This window comes from Myotis yumanensis, unplaced genomic scaffold (assembly GCF_028538775.1).
Source record: "Myotis yumanensis isolate MYYU_CA2020_CCGP unplaced genomic scaffold, mMyoYum1.0.hap1 SCAF_18, whole genome shotgun sequence".
NCBI lineage: Eukaryota > Metazoa > Chordata > Mammalia > Chiroptera > Vespertilionidae > Myotis > Myotis yumanensis.
The window spans coordinates 24,375,790-24,394,643 of record NW_027223769.1 but is presented as its reverse complement, the minus strand read 5'-3'; the positions used below and the strand labels follow the sequence as shown (position 1 = coordinate 24,394,643).

Sequence of the window (18,854 nt, the reverse complement as noted above, 5' to 3'; positions counted from 1 at the left end):
ACTCGTTTAGTAACCTGGGGATTAAATTAGGAGTTAGGTTTGTTAACACATTGTGGATGGATCATGAGAATTCTTGCTTCACATTACACAGTGTTTTACAAAATATCATACTTTAAAAAGATATTAGCTTGTAAGAACATGTAATAAATAACTTCAAAATGCAATGGGTATTTAATTTTAAAGCCTGCCTTTAACATTTATGTAAAACATTTTTTGTAGTTGTTCAGTAGAAACTTATCTGGCCACTGGGTAAAGCTAGCAATAAAATTGGTCCACAATGTGTTAATATCTTATAATACTTTTGTATGAATCTGTAGAACTAAGCTAAGCCTCACAGATTATTTGGATGGCAAATATCATAGAACCTTGACAAGATGATCTGTTTCAAGACTTGATTACTATCAAGCTATCCAAAGATCCTAAATCTTTGTCATTTAGATGGTTTGATGATACAAGTTATATCTATTTACTTTAATCTGGGTTAAAAACATTTCCTGATTGTGGCAGCAATTTCTTAATTTCTTTCTTTTTTTTATTTGCAGTTGGAGTGCCTCAAGCTTATTGCCTCTCAAAAATTCACAGACAAACGCATTGGCTACTTAGGGGCAATGCTGTTATTAGATGAAAGACAAGATGTCCATCTTCTCATGACCAACTGTATCAAAAAGTAAGTTTTTTTAAAATTTTGTTTTATTGCTTAAAGTATTACAAAGAGTATTACATATGTCTCCTTCCCCTTCGCCCCCCAAGTTTTTTTTTTAAGTCATATAATTAATTTATTTGGTATTAATTCTTACTTTGCTTTGTCATATTTTATTGTCTCTTTATATATATACTAGATGCCCGGTGCACGGATTCGTGCATTGGTTGGGGGCATAGCTTGCAGGGATCAGCCCGTTGCAGGAGCAGTCACTCATCCTGGTCAGCCAAGTGGCGCTCCTACTTGTGAGAGCACACTGGCCACCAGGGGGCAGCTCCTGCGCTGAGCGTCTGCCCCCTGGTGGTCAGTGCACTTCGTAGCGATTGGTCATTCTTCCATTCAGTCGCTGGGCTTTTATTATATAGGATTATCTCTCTCTCTTTTTTTTTATTTTTATTTTTTTATTGATTTTTTACAGAGAGGAAGGGAGAGAGATAGAGAGTTAGAAACATCGATGAGAGAGAAACATCGATCAGCTGCCTCCTGCACATCTCCCACTGGGGATGTGCCCGCAACCCAGGTACATGCCCTTGACCGGAATCGAACCTGGGACCCCTCAGTCCGCAGGCTGACGCTCTATCCACTGAGCCAAACCGGTTTCGGCTTCTCTCTCTTTTTTTTTTTTTATCACCATTTATCCCCCCTATACTCTCTTCCTCCCCCACTCTCTTCCCCCAAAATCACCACACTGTCATCTGTGTTCATGAGTAAGAAGTAAGCCTTAACCTTTCCTTCTAAGAACTACTTTGTGATTTTAGGTCTTTCCTATAATATGATATCAGTAAATCTTCTATTTACTGGTTTTATATTTACTTTCTAGAATATATTTCAATTGCTTTTGGTTCTGTAGCTTATATGGAAAGAAACTTAGCAAAGGCTTTAAACTTCTGTAGGGGATAATTTAATTAAATAAAGGTATTGCTATACATCTTCAGGCATAAGAACACAATTTAGCAATGAACTAACATTTGGGCCTTCATAGAATAGAAAAGGCATTGGTAAATCTGAGCTTTCTTATGTTATAGTTCCAGGACTTTGAATAACATGAATAATGAAATCTTATATTTATTAAAGAATTACCAGTGTATATTCTGAATAAACACTACTTAAAAATAAAAATAGAAATCTTGTCTGTGATCTAATTCAAGATATCCATTGTGTGGGATTATATGTAGCCCTATGAATACTTGTGTACAAGTCATTTTTTTTGGATGGGTGCTTTACTGATCTACTAGTTCAGTCATATTTGTTTAGCTTACAAACCGAGGAATGCTTGCCATTATGGAGAAATTAGAGGACCCAAGCAGGGAATTTAGCAGTTTTTTCCAGCATTTCTCTTATAACAAAGTTCTGTTAGAAAAGCATAGAAGTTCTGATGGCCTATTGGTTAAAAGTACTTTTTGGATTGTTTTCATTTGTTTAATCTCCTTTTTTAGATTTCTATTTCATTTGCAGTATTTGTGTATTTGACGTAAAATAGAATTGGGGGGATATAGGTGATCAAATTTATAGATACTGAACTCTTATAATTTTCTGTGAAAAATAATGTTCTACTTTAAAATTTCCCAATGGACACCTAGCTGGCGTAGCTCAGTGGTTAAGCGCCGACCTATGAGGTCACGGTTCGATTCCCAGTCAGGGCACATGCCTGGGTTGTGGGCTCAATCCCCAGTGTGGTGCATGCAAGAAGCAGCTGATCAATGATTCTTTCTCATCACTGATGTTTCTCTCTCTCTCTCTCTCTCTCTCTTTCTCCCTTCCTCTCTGAAATCAATAAAAATGTATTAAAAAAACAATTTCCCAATGGACAATGAAAAATTCCAAACTAAGAATTATGATTTGGTTGTAAATATTGCATTTATCATGTAAATATATTGAGTCTGTGAACTTAATTTTGGGAGAATCTTTTTTTTTGGTCTTGAAATAAATATTAATAATGAAAATACTAAGTTGATTCGTTTATTCAGCCAGTATTTATTGCATACCTGTTGCATGCATGCCAGGAGCTGTTGTAAGCTATGGGGATGGAAAATTTAAAAAATGGAACAGATTCTTGGTGTCATGGAGGTTACATTCTAGATATTCAGCATGACTCTTTTATACATTTACTCTGGACAGCAAATTTTTGTTCTTTCATGCTCTGTTGCCCTTATTATCCAAGCCTTCAATCACATGCTGATAATTTGGCAGTTCTGCCTTGCAGCAAGTTCATATTAGAGAGTTAATACCAAACTCAAGTATAGCTTGGTAAAAATTGAAGAATGAGGCACATAAGCAAACAAGAAATCTTTGTGTTTAATTATAATGAGACCCAGCCAAACCAAGTGAATTTAGGAGAGAGTTACTAATAGTTGGAAATTGATGTGGCACTTTCAGTAAGATCTCTTGAAGGACTTCGGTCATTTGTTTATTTTTTTAACATGATAATGAATGGGATTTTTCTGTTTGCTTTTTTGTGTGCCTTTTCCCCCCTCTTTGTATTATAGGACATCATAGTGTACCAGCAGTTTTTATGTTTCTTAATGAATGTTTACCCCATTGTTCATTGGCCTAGAAAACTCCTAAGACATTAAATCCTTAAAAATTTGATATATTTTAAGAACTTGCATTATGCAAATTAATTATTGTAAAATGAATGAAAAGTCAACTAAATATTCTTAGCAACTGGAAGCTTAAATGGTAAAGCCATGGTTAGTAAGCTTCATTTCACCAGTAATTTTAACTTAAAGTATTCAAATTGGTGGAAAGGGCAGTTTGGCCTTCTTTTCCTTCCTTTGTTCTTCAGTAAAGACTGAAACCATTTATTAGTTTATTTAAAATGACCAGTTATGAACCCCTTACGTGTTAAAATAAACAATATTTTTAAATAAAAAACAAATATTTTTCATAACAAAAACAATTCACTGAGAAGAATGGCATTATTTTACGTTTTTAAAAATCTCTGTAGTAGATGCTCCTGTTTTCAATTTCTTATATGTTTTTTGTTTTTGTTAATTCTCACCCGAGAATATTTTTTCCATGGTTTTTTTTTTTGTGTGTGTGTGTGGTTTTTTTTAGAGAGTGGAAGGGAAGGGGAGAGACAAAGAGAAACATCAATGGTAGAAACACATCGATTGGTTGCCTCCTGCATGTGCCCCAGTTGGGGCTGGGGATCAAACCTGCAGCCCAGGTATGTGCCCTTGACTGGAATTGAACCTGCGATCCTTCAGTCGGCGGGCCGATGCTTTATCCGCTGAGCCAAGGGCTCTTGTGCTATGTTTTAATTGAAGTATATGAAGATTCAGCCTTTTATAGATAATGTAGTTAGAAAAAGGAAGATGACTTTAATAATCTTGCAAATAACTATGGATAGTCTTTTATAGTATACCAAAACTACACAAGTGGTAGTTTCTTAAGGGTTAGTTACAATGTAAAATCTGAAACCTATCAATAAAGTTTGGTATTTTTAATCATGCCTAAGGCATTTGGAAAAAAGTTGGTTCACCGAGTTAAAGTACTGGTAGATAGACAAGTCAACTTCATAGTGGTAATACAAATTTTCCAAACTTGGTTATTGGTAACAAATATCATCAGTTGTTGCTCGTAAGTGGTAGGCTTACCTGTGTTTTCTGACTTTTTCGGGGAGGAAAGGTTTTGGTTAATATATATTGAACTATTTTTGTTAGTTGTAGAGCGTATTAAACATCTTTCAAAGATACAGTTGTGCTTCATATTTCTATCATTACCAGTTTTTATTGTCAGTGGGTTGCTGAGTTTTCTGAAGTGGGTTGCCTTTAATATCCAAGAGATAATGTCTGATTTTTGTTGCTTTGGTATTTGGAAACATCAAGTTGTAAGCCTGTAGGAGGGACTATCAGTCAGTTTGCAGTGTTGGTAATTTTTTGTTGTTGTTGTTAATCCTCACCTGAGGATATTTTTACATTGACTTTCAGGGAGAGTGGAAGAGAGAGGGAAAGACAGAGAGAAGAAATCTATGTGAGAGAAACACATCGATTGGTTGCCTCCTGCAAGAGCCCCGACCAGGGCCTTGGCTGGGGAGGAACCTGAGCAACCAAGGTACAGACTAGAATCGAACCCAGGACTCTTTGGTCCGCAGGTCAATGCTCATCCACTGAGCCAAACTGACTAGGGCTGCAGTATTGGTAATTTGTAATAAAGTTAGAATAAATATTTTCCCCAAGATATAACCCTATTAATCATTTTCCTTATTGGAGAAATTATGAATTATTCAGAGCTACCTCTTTAGATTGTGAAGCTTCTTTTTGTTGTTAATTCCCACCTGAGGATATTTTTTCCATTGCTTTTTCAGAGAGTGTAGAAGGGAGGGAGGGGAAGAGAGAGAGAGAAACGTTGATGTGAGAGAGACATCACACATTGATTGGTTGCCTCCCGCATACACCCCAAAGGGGACAGGGAGTGAACCTGCAACCCAGATATGTGCCCTTGACCGGGACTGGAACCCGAGACCCTTTGGTATGAGGGCCGACGTTCTAATCACTGAGCCACATTGGCCAGGGCTAGTCTGTGAAACTTCTTCATGGGGAGCACCAGACACAACACGTTCATTTCTACCTTTTTCTTTCTTTTGCAGTGATCTTAATCATAGCACGCAGTATGTACAGGGGCTAGCACTTTGTACCCTCGGCTGTATGGGCTCCTCAGAAATGTGCAGAGATCTTGCAGGAGAGGTAGAGAAACTCCTGAAAACCTCCAACTCTTACTTAAGAAAAAAGGTAACTGTTAATAAAACCAAATGTCTGTGTTAATGTTGGGGAGTATTATGGAAATGAGAAAGCAGATTATTCACTTTGAAACCTCAGATGTTAATATGTAACATGTCTTTCTCTGTGCAGTAAATGTATTTTAAATGATTATATATGAATCAGGTGTTTGTAAATCAAAATCTATTTTTATATTGATTTTGGAGGGGGTTTTTTTGGTTACTAATTAACTCTCCAGTTGATAAGTGATTGTGAACACTTTAATTCTTTTAATTCCTTTTTTTCAGGGAAATGATTTATAAACCAACCGTAACTGAATATCCTAGATGGCATATTTGCTTCCTAAATTACCTGATTCTAAACAGTATTAAAGTGATAATGAATCAATATTTATAAATTTACTTCCATCCTAATAATTAGTGCCCATGCCTTTGTCTTAGTGCCTTTAAATCTGTGGAAGTGCACTTCCATTGGGACCTAGATAATTATTAGGGAATGATAAAGAACACACTTTCTAAAATTGGTATGTCGGATGGAGTAGTAATGGATAACAATGCTGTCCGCTTTTTTTATTTGTTGATGTAAACATTTTATTGTTACTTTTTGTGTTCGAACCCTAAAACCTTCATAAATAAAAGTTATAAAATGTAGAACTCCAAGAAGTGAAGACACACTACTGTGCCTTTCTATATTAATGGTGTGAGGCAGAGGCGTTGAAAGGCCTAAACTGTTTTCCAGGATCATACTCTATTAACGATGGCTGTAAACTAAATCCAGTTCTTTCTCTTAAAGAATGTGTGGGCTGCTCTTGTTCAGAAAGTACATTATTTCCTTAAATAGTACATTCCTGCAAATTAGGGGGGGGGAATCTTTTTTCTCATGGGAAGAATTAGTTAAAACCTTTTCTTGTTAATATATCTAAACTTACATAGTATTCTACTTCAACAAATATGGTTAGTTTAACTTTATAGGGTAACCAAAATCAGTCTCTGAAAGTACCTTTCATTCCAGTGAGCAAGCTATGACCATCTTTTCTGCAGGAGAGATTAGCTAAATATCTTTCAAATGATTTTCTTGATGTCAGTCAGGAGAGAGTGACTTGAGGAAGATATAGGTATTATGAGAAGTAACAGCAGATTTCAAGAATCTGCAGTATATATCTTTCAGTTGGATGATGTTTTTGTAAAATCCTTGTTTGCTCATCTTACTCAGGAATGATTGTCATAGATGGAAGACTTTATTTTTTACTTTGAAAGTCCACATAAGTTACATGTAACTTGCTTGGTAAATTCATGTTAACCATGGTCTAGTTTAGAAAGTTTTTATCTACTTATTTTGCAATATATGAATAGAGGGACAGGTGAGCTAGAAGTTCTCATTGATGCAATAGTACAAATTAGAAAGCCCTAACCTGTTAATAAATCTGATATCTTTTTTTTTCTTTATTTTTCTAGTAGGTGAACTAGTTGATAAGGGTTTTTTTCGTCGTTGTTCTTTATAAGATTGGTTGCCCTGTCTTAATTGAAATAAATCTTTTATCTTTTTAATTCTTTTTATAGGCAGCACTGTGTGCTGTTCATGTCATCAGGAAGGTTCCTGAACTTATGGAGATGTTTTTACCAGCAACAAAAAACTTACTGAATGAAAAGAACCATGGTAATGTAATTTGGGTGCATTTGGTTAAGTACTGATGGAGAAGGGGAAAGAGAAAAAGCTTTGAGCAGTGTTGGCCTTCTTTCTCAGTGCAGTGGAGTTGCCTTTCTGCTGTGCTGGACACTTTTCCAGGAAGGGCTGATCAGCCCAATCTCTCTTCTACTCTCATTTCCTAGTTTTACAATTAGAGATTAATTTCTTCATAGTAAATTTGTTTTTCATTTCTGGTCCTCTTTTATTATACTAAAAGTACTGTATTAAGTTACTAATATTCATTGTAATATACAAATGATCCTACCCTCAATTTTCATGTGTAAAATTCTTTGATTTCCTGGCTATTTTATATTAGAGAAAAAAAACTATTTCTTTATTGTTTTGTGGTAAAAGTATAAGATTTGTGAAAATCCTTTTAGGATACTTGTAACAGGAATTTGTAATGCGTACTCAGATATGTTTATATAAAAGTTAAGAGGAATTAATATGTAACTATTGTTTCCCAAACATTTTATTGTTATTTGGAAGTCAGTGAAGCAAGTTTTGAGTAAAGAAAATGCATGTGTCCTGAATGCAAAGAGAAAAAAATGGTAGGGTGTATTTAATTTGATTAATTCAGTCCTAAAACTAGAAGGCTAAAAAATGAACAAATGAAAGTTTAGGGCACTTATTATTAGTGGAAACTATTGTGTGATTCTTTTCAGTCATTCTGGAGCAAGCAAGTTCATTTTGTCATCCACAATGACTGTACCTTCAAGTTCTGATTTATTTTATCTGGAAATTTAACTTCTCATTAAGATGTTTGCTTCTTGAATTGTCTATCAGAACTCAGCTAAGAGCATATTAAGTATGGAGCAGATGATACCTAGCTTATATTGACTGTGAGCATGTCTTTATGTGTATTCTCAGATGGAGAGACACATGTACTAGTTGTCTTTTTTATTTAATTTTTAAAATATATTTTTATTAATTTCATGGAGGAAGGGAGAGGGGGAGAGAGAGAGAAACATCAACGATGAGAGAAAATCGTTGATCAGCTGCCTCCTGCATGCCCCACACTGGGGATCGAGCCCGCAACCTGGGCATGTGCCCTGACTGGAATTGAACTGTGACCTTCTGGTTCATAGATTGACAGTCAACCACTGAGCCACACTGGCTGTCTGGACTGGTTGTCATATTTTAGAAAGCAATTATTTTGGTCAGATAATTGTTTAAAATATTGTAATTTGACTGACTTAACTATTAAGCATCTATTAAATACCTCCTTTGTATTCACCTTAATGCTTAGATTCTTTGGGAGATTAGAAAACAAAAGTAGCAACTATCCTTTTGAAAGTGACCTTCAGATCTCAAAGTCCTGTTCTATAAAGTTGACTAATAAATACAGCCTCATTTTTAGTTTTCATTTGCTCTTTTCTTTCAGGTGTCCTTCACACATCTGTAGTCCTCCTCACAGAAATGTGTGAGCGAAGCCCAGACATGCTTGCACATTTCAGAAAGGTAGGTGCCATTCGATATGCCTAAGTCTTTTCTGAAAAAGACTTTCCTGAAAAGTACATGATGTTCTCACTTATAAATTTTCTTTTGAAAGGAAGCTATGGAGCTGAATAAAGGACTTAACCAGCACCACTGTGTTTAGGGCTGGAAGCCAGGTTTAGGCATATAAGAACTGGGCAATAGTAAAATGTTTTTTACCTTTTATAATAGAAATCTTCTCTCATTGTCAGCAGACACACCAATTTCTCATGTGCTTTGTCTGCTGTTTTCACATTAAAGTCAGAAAATGTAACCTGCGGTCAGATTATAAACAAGAATGTGTTTGTGTGGTTTATTTATTACTTTTAGGCAGGTGATTTCATTTTTTTTTTTAAAAGGTGAAAACTGCAGACTGACATTAACTTTTACCGAATACAGGGTCCCCACTGTTCATTTTAGGCTGTTGACTTCCGTGATGGAAGTCTCTGGCTTTGTTAATTCTCTCCTTTCCTCCCTTTCTTACAGCATTCTAAAGTGGAAATTTTTGTTTTCTCCACTTACTTTTAGAAGGCAGTAGTAAGGAGGACTCAGAGAAAGACTGTTCTTTGAGTTACATGCATTTACTTTTTTTTTTTTTAATAGGGCGCTGACCACTCCATAAGTGGGGCTTACTTTGTACTTTAGATCTGATGAGGTTCTAATAGCAGTTCTTTTTTTTTTTGCTTTTTCATCCCCTTAGATGTTTATGTCTTGATTAAATTATTGTAAAATAGTATGAGACCTGTATCTGTCCCTAATGCTTGCTTTGTATGTTTTGTTCCTGTTGTCTGTTTGGAATCCTGCTGTATGTTAGAATGAAAAGGTAAGAATTAACCCTCTTTTAGATGGTGCATGCTGGCATTAGGTTCTTAGTAGCTTTTGTGTATCCATCCACATATGTGGCTGTTAAAAATATACTAATGCTGAAGCTATGCTTAACACTGTGAGTTATTTGTTCTAGCATTTTTGGCTAACTCCCTAGTCCAGTTTTTTGTCTTGTCACTTAAACTCGATTCCAAAGTCAGCCTTGGATTTCAGTTGTAGCCTTTCCTGCATTGTAAGCCTCCTTCTCTGCCTTTCCTTTATCTTTGCTTGAGAAACCTTGAGCAGTTTCCCAGTGGTTTTGGTGATGGCAATTCCAGATCAGTTTGGAGCCTAGACACAAACACTACTTTTTGAAGTAGATATTTTAGAACCATATGTGGGTAACCTCAGACTTTAGAAAGCTTCATGTGTACTTCTGAGCTTTCAGTTCAGACTTAGAGCTTTTATTTCCCCCTTACCTGCACTATCTTGCCTAGAAGTGTTGGAATATAAAAAGGATTTTTGAGGTGGAGCAGGTGGGCATCAACTGATTTTCATGGCTACAGCCTTTCCCTTTGTCATCTTACTTTTTGTTTGTCCTGTCATCAGTTTTAGCAATTTGTGTTTTTGTCTGAATAATAAAGCTGGGTTCCAAGATTTACTATGCTGAACATTTAGGCATTTGTGCTTTTGTCCCAGGGTGATCTGATGTGGTGTGCTGGCCTTTTGGCAGTGAATAAAACAAGGAGAAAGGACTTCTTCAAGATTTAAACCAGATTAAAAAATAATTAGGGTTATGTGTAGTACAAAAAAGTAGGCCATTGGAAAGTATGCAAGGCGAGACTTTTTGTACAGAGCTTGTTAACTAGATAATCCTGATTTTATTACGTTAATTTTAAAGCAGTGTATAAAATTATATTATTTTTACCTCTAATATAAATCTGCCCACAGTTGACACATTTAATGTGGCTTCTTTCTGTGGCTTAGATTTGTTTTAATTTTGAAGTCATTCAAATTAGATTTTTGTGTGGGTAACTTTATGAATCACTTAATTCTAAAGTGTTATGGCCAAACTTATTTAAATTTACACAGCTCTCTTATATTTAGAAGTGGTCTTAGGATTATGAAAATGTTTTGAGTGTATACCTTGGGCATTCTTGACTTTTGTTCTGATCTTGATTCCCTTTTAGAGTTGGGGAGTAGGGAGGAGACAGAGTCCAAATACAATGAGAAAAAATAATTATATGTAGCAAAGTTGGGGCTGTTCTGATTGCCTCAGAAAGAAAGGTGATTCAGTTCACTGTGGACACTTGTTAATTTTTAGGTATTTAGAGTTTGTGTAGCTAAATTGAGTTTTTAGTTGGAGACTGGAAAAGTTCCTATTGTGGCAAACATATTGGATTAGGGTTTTAACATTAAATGATTGATCAATAGAACGAAATGAATAATAACATCTAAAGCATATTTAAGTTCAGCTTGGTAATAAAATTGCCTCTTCTTGTGTTATGACTAAATGAACAAAGTATAGGAAGGACAAGAAGGGAATTTTGACCGTAAGGAATGTAGAGTTTCCTTAGTAAGATTAGACAAGAAAACAGGTGACAGATCAGTCTGTATAATTAGGTGCTGAAATTAAATTTTACTGAAAATGGTGTCATATGAGTTGAGAATAGGGAAAGGAAATTATTCATGGTTTTGGCATCATCTTAAGGTAAAAGATACAATTATTTGTGTGGTCAATGTTAAACACTTGGTCAATGTTGGAGGCTTTTGTATTCTCTGTTGTTAGTTGGAAAAAGACATAACTAGTCCTATCTCAAGAGGAGAAATTTTTTTTTTCTCAATTTGAGATAGTATGTTTTAAAACTATAATTTTAATAAGGTCACCAGTATTTGGGGTATGATACCATTTTATATTCAGATGTTTGTATATGTGAAGCGAGCACTATATCCAAATGTTGTGAACAGATAAAAACTGAGCATGTTTGTGCCACACCTAAGTATGTCAATCTATAGAAGTAGAAATGCAATATGCTTCATAGGCATCTGTTTTACTTAGTTCCCATAGGCTTTCTGACTGGCTGTTATTGTAGTATCTTTGCATATATAACTCTGGAGTTAAAAAGTCTAATTTTATCTGAATTTAAATTGTTCTTGGTAAAAATACTCCTAAGAAAGATAATATATATATTATCTTAATTCTAAAGTGTATATATATATATATATATATATATATATATAAATTTTATTGATTTCAGAGAGGAAGGGAGAGGGATAGAAACATCAATGATGAGAGAGAATCATTGATTGGCTGCCTCCTGCACGCCTCCTACTGGGGACTGAGCCCGCAACCCAGGCATGTGCCCTTGACTGGAATCGAACCTGGGACCCTTCAGTCCGCAGGCCGACGCTCTTTCCACTGAGCAAAACTGGTTAGAGCCTCCTAAGTTGTATTTAACCAACACTAACAATATACTAGTATATTGTATCAATAGAATTTGCTTGGACTAAGACCCTTGTACCCTTTTTCTAAGCCAAATTACCTACCTATTCATGAGAAAGTCTTTGATGTTCACTGTTTTTTGATGCATCTTTCTTCCCTGCAGCTTGTGCCCCAATTAGTTCGTATTCTAAAGAACCTCATCATGTCCGGATATTCACCAGAACATGATGTTTCTGGTATCAGTGACCCCTTTTTGCAGGTGAGCTTGAAAGAAAGCTTTGAATATATGGTTTGAGTTTAATTGCTTTGAATAGAGCATTTCCTCCCTTTTAAGTTTGTGTCAGGTAGAAATTTGATAGTTAATAAATGAATAGTTACACAAGTCTGTATTTTATTAGATTAATAGAATGAAATTATAGTTGTAATAATCAAAATTGTGTACTACATAGAGATATCAGTATACAGGCATACTTGTTTTATTGTGCTTTGCTTTATTGCACTTTGCAGATGTTGCATTTTATTTTTTACAAATTGAAAATAGGACCCTCCACCAGCAAAAAGGTTACCACTCGCTTTATTGCAATACTCACTTTATTGCTGTGGTCTGGAACTGAACCTCAGTGTCTTCGTGGTAAGCCTGTAATGCAGCTCTGCAGGTGGTGGCATCCTTTAGCTGTGGAGTGGCACAGTGTGGTTGTCTAATAACTTCATTAAGACACAGAAACACATGTCATGTCTCTAGAGATAATGTTTAAAATTCTTCTGTTTGAATTTTGACCATTTCTAAGGGAGATCTTAGACTTAATTTAAGATACTTGAATTTCATACCAAGCAAAAAGTTCCTTTGTTCCAGACATAATTTGTTGACATTTCTCATATTTTGCACATTAGGTACGAATTTTACGGTTATTAAGAATTTTAGGACGAAATGATGATGACTCAAGTGAAGCTATGAATGATATATTAGCACAGGTGAGTAGACCAAACTTGCATTATATTTATATTAAATGTTCATCTTAGTATAGCAGGGAGTGGAATGATTGTGTTTATAGGGAGCAGTTTTTATTTGTGTTTTCTCATTGGTGACTATAATCAATCACAAAATGTCTCTTGTTACTTCTGGATATTTTTTGGAAGCATTGTTTTATCATTGTGTACTGCCCTCTGTGTCTTTTCAGGTTGCCACTAATACAGAGACTAGTAAAAATGTAGGAAATGCTATTCTTTATGAAACGGTTTTGACTATCATGGATATTAAGTCAGAGAGTGGACTGCGAGTAAGTCTTTTAAAATATTTTCTTCTCCCTAAACATTTCATTTAGAATAATTGATTTGGATTTAGCACTTTGGAAATGAATTCCATTTGAAAATTAATTTTTGGAAAGAATCTTAAATATTTGCTTTTATATAGAAATAAACACAAAAAGTAAAATAATTCAAACAGTACAGAAGATATGTAGGGAAGAAAACATCTGCCTGTAGCTTTCACGTGTTGACTCTAAATTCTACTAGTGGGAAGTACTGTTACCATTTTATAATGTATTTTTTCAGAGATGTTTTTAATAAATGTGTTTGTATATGTGTATTTCTTCTCTTCCCCACTTTTAAAATCTTTTTACTTGAAATAATTTAGTCTTACAGAAACAGTTGAGTTTCTGTACACCCTTCACTTAGCTTTCTGTACTGTAACATCTTGCATAACTATATGTAGTTATCAAAACTAAGAAATTAATATCGGTACCATGCCATTAATTAAATTATAGACTTTATTTAGATTTCACCAATTTTCTTACTAATGTCCTTTTCCTGTTCCAGGAGCTAATCTATGATTCCACTTTGCATTTCATTGTCACATCTCCTTAGTCTCCGCCAGTCTGTGACAGTTCCTCTATCTCTCCTTTTCTTTCATGACTTTGACACTTTGAAGAGCACTGATCACTTTTTATTTTTATTTTTAAAATATATTTTTATTGATTTCAGGGAGGAAGGGACAGGGAGAGAGAGGTAGAAACATCAGTGATAAGAGAGAATCATTGATCGGCTGCCTCTTGCATACCCCCCACTGGGGATCGAGCCTGCAACACAGGCTTGTGCCCTGACTGGGAATCGAACCCTGACCTCCTGGTTCATAGATCAATGCTCAACTACTGAGCTACGCTGGCTGGGCTGATCAGTTACTTTTTAGAACGTCCTCCAATTTGGCTCTCTCTGATACTTTATCATAATTAGATTGAGGTTATGTTTTTTTGGCAAGACTATCATAGAAGTGATGTGCCTTTCTTAATATCATATCAGGAGATACATGCTATATCTATTTGTCTCGCTACTGATGATATTAACTTGATCATTGGTTAAGGTGGTGTCTGCTGTGTCTCTCCACTGTAAAGTTATTTTTCCCTTTGTAATATTTTGGGGGAGATGCTTTACGACTATGCAGATATCTTGTTCTCCTCAGACTTTTGGCCATCAATTTTATTCATCAGAAGATCTTGTCTGCAGCAGTTGTTAGGGCGGTGAATCTAATGATACTTTCCTGTTTTCCCTCATATTGTCCTCATTAAATAATTGAAATTCTTCTGTAAGGAAGAATTTTCCCTCATGATTTTATTCATTCTTTCAATCATTTATTAATATAAGAATAACTTGTCCATAGTCATATAAGAAATAAACTTACTATAATACAATATTTGTGTATAGTTCTTTTTAGATTACATTAACCAAAATAACTTAGGTTAGTTCTTTTCCTCTTCCCACCTTTCAAACAAAATGGTAGCATATCATGTATATCGTTCTGCACTTTTTTCACTTAATGTTATATTGAAACTAGTCCATATTCATGTATAGAGATCATCTTCATTAAAAAAAAAATAATGCTAGAATATAGCATAAAATTTACCATTTTAACAATTTTTAAGTCTGTAGTTCAGTGGCATTAAGTACATTCACATTGTTGTGCATCAAACACCATCATTTATCTTATGAACTTTCTGGTCTTTCCAGGCCATAAAATACCAACTACCGCCTATAAATAGTTTCACTCAACAGAGGCCAGAAGTGATCCTTAAACAATAGAAATCTTTAATTTTTCTAGATTTTTAACCTATGCTATTTTTCTTTAGGTCCTAGCCATAAATATCCTGGGTCGTTTCTTATTGAACAATGACAAGAATATTAGGTAAAGCAATTGAAAAATGTCTTATATTTTGTTATTATAAAGTCTGTTTTCAAGAGTAACCTTGCTCAAGATCACACATGTATTAAGTGACTTATCTAGAACTTCAGCTGAGGAAACTCAGGATTTCTGTTTTAGTCTAGTCTTAAAACTACTGTTTTGTAAAGAATTTGAGGATTTGCCTCTGGTTTAATTTTTACATGTCTTTATACTATAAATCAGGAGTCATTACCTTTTTCTGTGAAGGACCAAATGGTCAATCTTTTAGGCTCTGTGGGCCTTTGGTCTCTGTGGCAATTACCCAGCTCTGCCTGTTGGCATGAAAACAGTCATAGATCATATAAATGATGAATGTTGCTGTTCTGATAAAAATTTATTTACAAAACCAGACAGCAGAGGACTGGATATTTGCAGGTAGCCTGTAGTTTACTGACCCAATATGGTACGTGTTTGGCCATTCCATTTAGTTTGTGTGGTGTGTTTTTTTTTGTTTTTAAGATTTTTAAATTGATTTTTAGAGAGAGGAAAGGAGAGGGAGAGAGAGAAACATCAATGCGAGAGTGAAACATTGATCAGCTGCCTCCTGCATGCCCCCTTCCGGGGATGCAACCTGAGCATGTGCCCTGACTGGGAATTGAGCCAGCAACCTTTTGGTACACAGGACGACAGACACCCAACCAACTGAGCCACACTGGCCAGGCTGACGACTTAAAGTAGATGAATTTATTAGTATTATCTTTTATTTGTAGTTTGCCTTTTTCCCTCTTTTAATCAGGAGAAAAACATTTTTCTTACCATGTTAAGCTTGAAAAAAAATGTGGAAATAATTATTGTGGTATCCTGAATTATCTCCTCCTTCCAGAATAATTTTTAATACTTGGATGTTATACTCAAAATTTGGTACGAGTCTCAAAAGCAGAGTAAATACAAATGGTAAAATTGAAATAATTTCCTTTTGCATTTTTGGGCTAAGGCCCGAAAAGGCATACTATATGCTTATTTTGTTGTACTATTTGGAAGAACTTGAAATAATTGAGTCAATCACTTTTAGACTTGACCATGAATGCAAATATTCTAAATCCAAGGCTTCTTCTGGTTGTCATTACCTTAATGTGTCTTCTATGCCTTTAAAATGTTACCATTATAGTTATTGTCTTTCTTTTAAATGTTTAAAATATGTGCTTTCCCTTAGTCTTTAGACATGTTTTGTCATTATTTTAGGCAGAAAAAAACCACCCTGAATTTTACATTTTAATTCTGTTCTTCTGCAACTTTGTTTCATGCAGATATGTAGCTCTGACATCCTTGTTGAAGACTGTGCAGACAGATCATAATGCAGTGCAGAGGCACAGAAGCACCATTGTGGACTGTCTAAAAGATTTGGATGTCTCAATAAAACGGTAACAGATTATTGATAGTTCTTTGCCTCCACCCCACCTGCTAACTTTGTAATAGTTTTGGAAGTGAGAATGTTGACCTTTATGTATTGTCCTCATTTTCATAGATGAATTTTCTGCAGAGTAAATCCTTTTTTAGAAAGGATTGGCAGGGAGAAGGGGTTAGGTTAATGAAGGAGGCCAAAAAGGAAGACTTCAGTGCACAATGAGTTGTCCTTGGTTCTTTGATAAATAAAACCAATAAAGAGATAAGCTTGGCAAAAGGTTACTTAACAGAAGTACTGTGCTTTGTGTGTTGGAGGATGAAAATACAGAGTGATCCATCGGCTAAGTGTTTTATCACGATGCTGAAACTCAAATTGCTGACAGCACACTTTTTCTCACAGTACTTATGCTCCAAGATACTAGAAGCAGCTGTGTTTTTTAGAACAGTGCATCTAGGAATGATGTTCGGAAGCAGGTAGATAGCACTTTCTAACGGCTTACATTTTTTTCTCCATGGAGTAGCTCTACTGGTTCTCCTCTTAGGAGGATTATAGATGTTTGTAAAACCTAGCTATAGTTGGTCCAGTGAACGTTTAGTTGTGGTTGTATGTTCAAATCCAGAACAAATCAGATTTGAAATGATCTCTGAAACCATTCACATAGCAAACATTTTTTTTTTTTTAACAATCATTTATTGCTATTGAGTTCCTTTTGTTTGTAGAGAACACGTACTAAATGCTTGGACAATCTAAAGATAAGATCTTGACTCAGCTATAACAGCTTTCACATAGTGCCTTGCAAAGTAAACAATCTGTGAACGCCCTCTCAGTTCTCTGAGCAAGCCAGTGAGACTAGGCAATTACTTCTATTCTCAATTAACAGATAAGTGAAAATGCAGTCCCCAAAGGAATCAAATGACTTACTCTAAACTGTACCGCTTGTACAGAGGCAGGCCTTCTGACTCCTACTTTGTTTTGTTTTTCTCTAGCTTGTTACTGGCCTGTGCATTTCAAAAGTAAAATCTGTGTCTCCTTGACTACCAGACTGCCTTATTTTGAATCTTGCCTCTGCCCGTAATAGATGTGGTCTAGTTACTTAACCTTTTAGTGCTTCAGTTGTCCCATATGTAAAATTCCCATACAATAGAACCCATTTTCTAGGATTATGCAGGATTAACTGGATTAATATAAATAAAGTATCTAAGCATTATATGAGAATTATCTGTTACTGTATTTCTATAAGGATTGATTTTTTTATTGCTTATAAATTAGCTAAGATGACAGTACTTTCTACTTAGTAAATGAATATTTTTGAAAGTCAATCTATATACCATGTTTGATGTTATTGACCAAATATGAAAAGGTGTATATAGTAACCTTATAACTTTTATGTTAAACATTTCCATTTTGCCTTGGTTAGCAAATTTGATAGGCAGTTATAAAAACTTATATTTGCCCTCATAGCACATGCCCTTTTTTCCTTTTCATGGCCCTCATTCTCTCAGTTTTTTCCCCTAGCTTTATTGAGATATAATTGACATAAAACATTCTGTAAATTTAAGGTGTGCAATGTATTGATTTAACACAGTCATATATTGCAAAACAGTTATCATCATAGCATTAGCTAGCACACTGCATCATCCTATATAATAAAAGCCTAGTATGCTAAGTATCCGACCATTCATTCGTTCAGCCATTCCACCAGTTGCTCTGACGCTCACTGACCACCAGGGAGCAGATGCTCCAACCAGTAGGTTAGCTTGCTGCTGAGGTCCGGCTGATGGGGACTGGGCGAGATGGGCCAGACATACCCTGGAGCCCTCCCCTGGTCCCTTCACGGCCCTGATTGTGCACCGGTGGGGTCCCTCACCCTGGCCTGCACTCTCTCGCAATCCAGGACCCCTGAGGGGATGTCGGAGAGCCGGTTTTGGCCCGATTTCTGCAGGCCAGGCCAAGAGACCCCACTGGTGCCAGTATCTGTGCACTGAGTCTCTAGTATTACATAATTACTGTATATTTTGTGTGTGGTAAGAACATTTAAGATCTATTCTCTTAGCAGATTTCAGGTATATAATACAGTGTTACTAACTTTAACCACTCTGCTGTACAATTAGATCCCTAGAACTTAATCATCTTATAACTGGAAGTTGTACCCTCTGACCAACATCTCTTCTACTCCCCACCCCCTTGGTCTTGGTAAATACTGTTCTAGTCTCTATTTCTGTGTGTTTTTTGCTTCCACATTTAAGCGATATCCTGCAGTATTTATCTTTCTCGGTCTGACTTACTGCACTTAGTGTAATGCCCTCAAGGTTTGTGTTTATGAAAATTTCCCACATACCTTGATATAAACTGTGTTACATCATCTTTGGACAGAAGTGAGTGTAATAAAAGAGTATGATGACTTTATATATTACATTTTTAAGGAATAAATGCAGAGAGATATCTTTGGGTAATAATTTTGTTGACTC

At 35.5% G+C, this 18,854-nt stretch overlaps 1 protein-coding gene and 1 non-coding gene across 3 annotated transcripts in view; both read left to right on the top strand.

Moving 5' to 3' along the window:
• AP1G1 (adaptor related protein complex 1 subunit gamma 1) overlaps nt 1-18,854 on the top strand; it is an 81,728-nt gene that overhangs the window by 40,065 nt on the left and 22,809 nt on the right. For both annotated transcript variants that reach the window (XM_070398750.1, XM_070398749.1), the window contains 9 exons: nt 543-667; nt 5,292-5,433; nt 6,981-7,077; nt 8,492-8,568; nt 11,994-12,089; nt 12,722-12,802; nt 13,009-13,107; nt 14,950-15,005; nt 16,289-16,402. In XM_070398750.1, the coding sequence (XP_070254851.1) occupies nt 543-667; nt 5,292-5,433; nt 6,981-7,077; nt 8,492-8,568; nt 11,994-12,089; nt 12,722-12,802; nt 13,009-13,107; nt 14,950-15,005; nt 16,289-16,402 (887 nt within the window). The remainder of the gene's footprint in view (nt 1-542; nt 668-5,291; nt 5,434-6,980; nt 7,078-8,491; nt 8,569-11,993; nt 12,090-12,721; nt 12,803-13,008; nt 13,108-14,949; nt 15,006-16,288; nt 16,403-18,854) is intronic.
• Nucleotides 16,689-16,774, top strand: LOC138997469 (small nucleolar RNA SNORD71). The gene has a single exon (XR_011468936.1). It is a non-coding gene; the product is annotated as a small nucleolar RNA SNORD71 (small nucleolar RNA).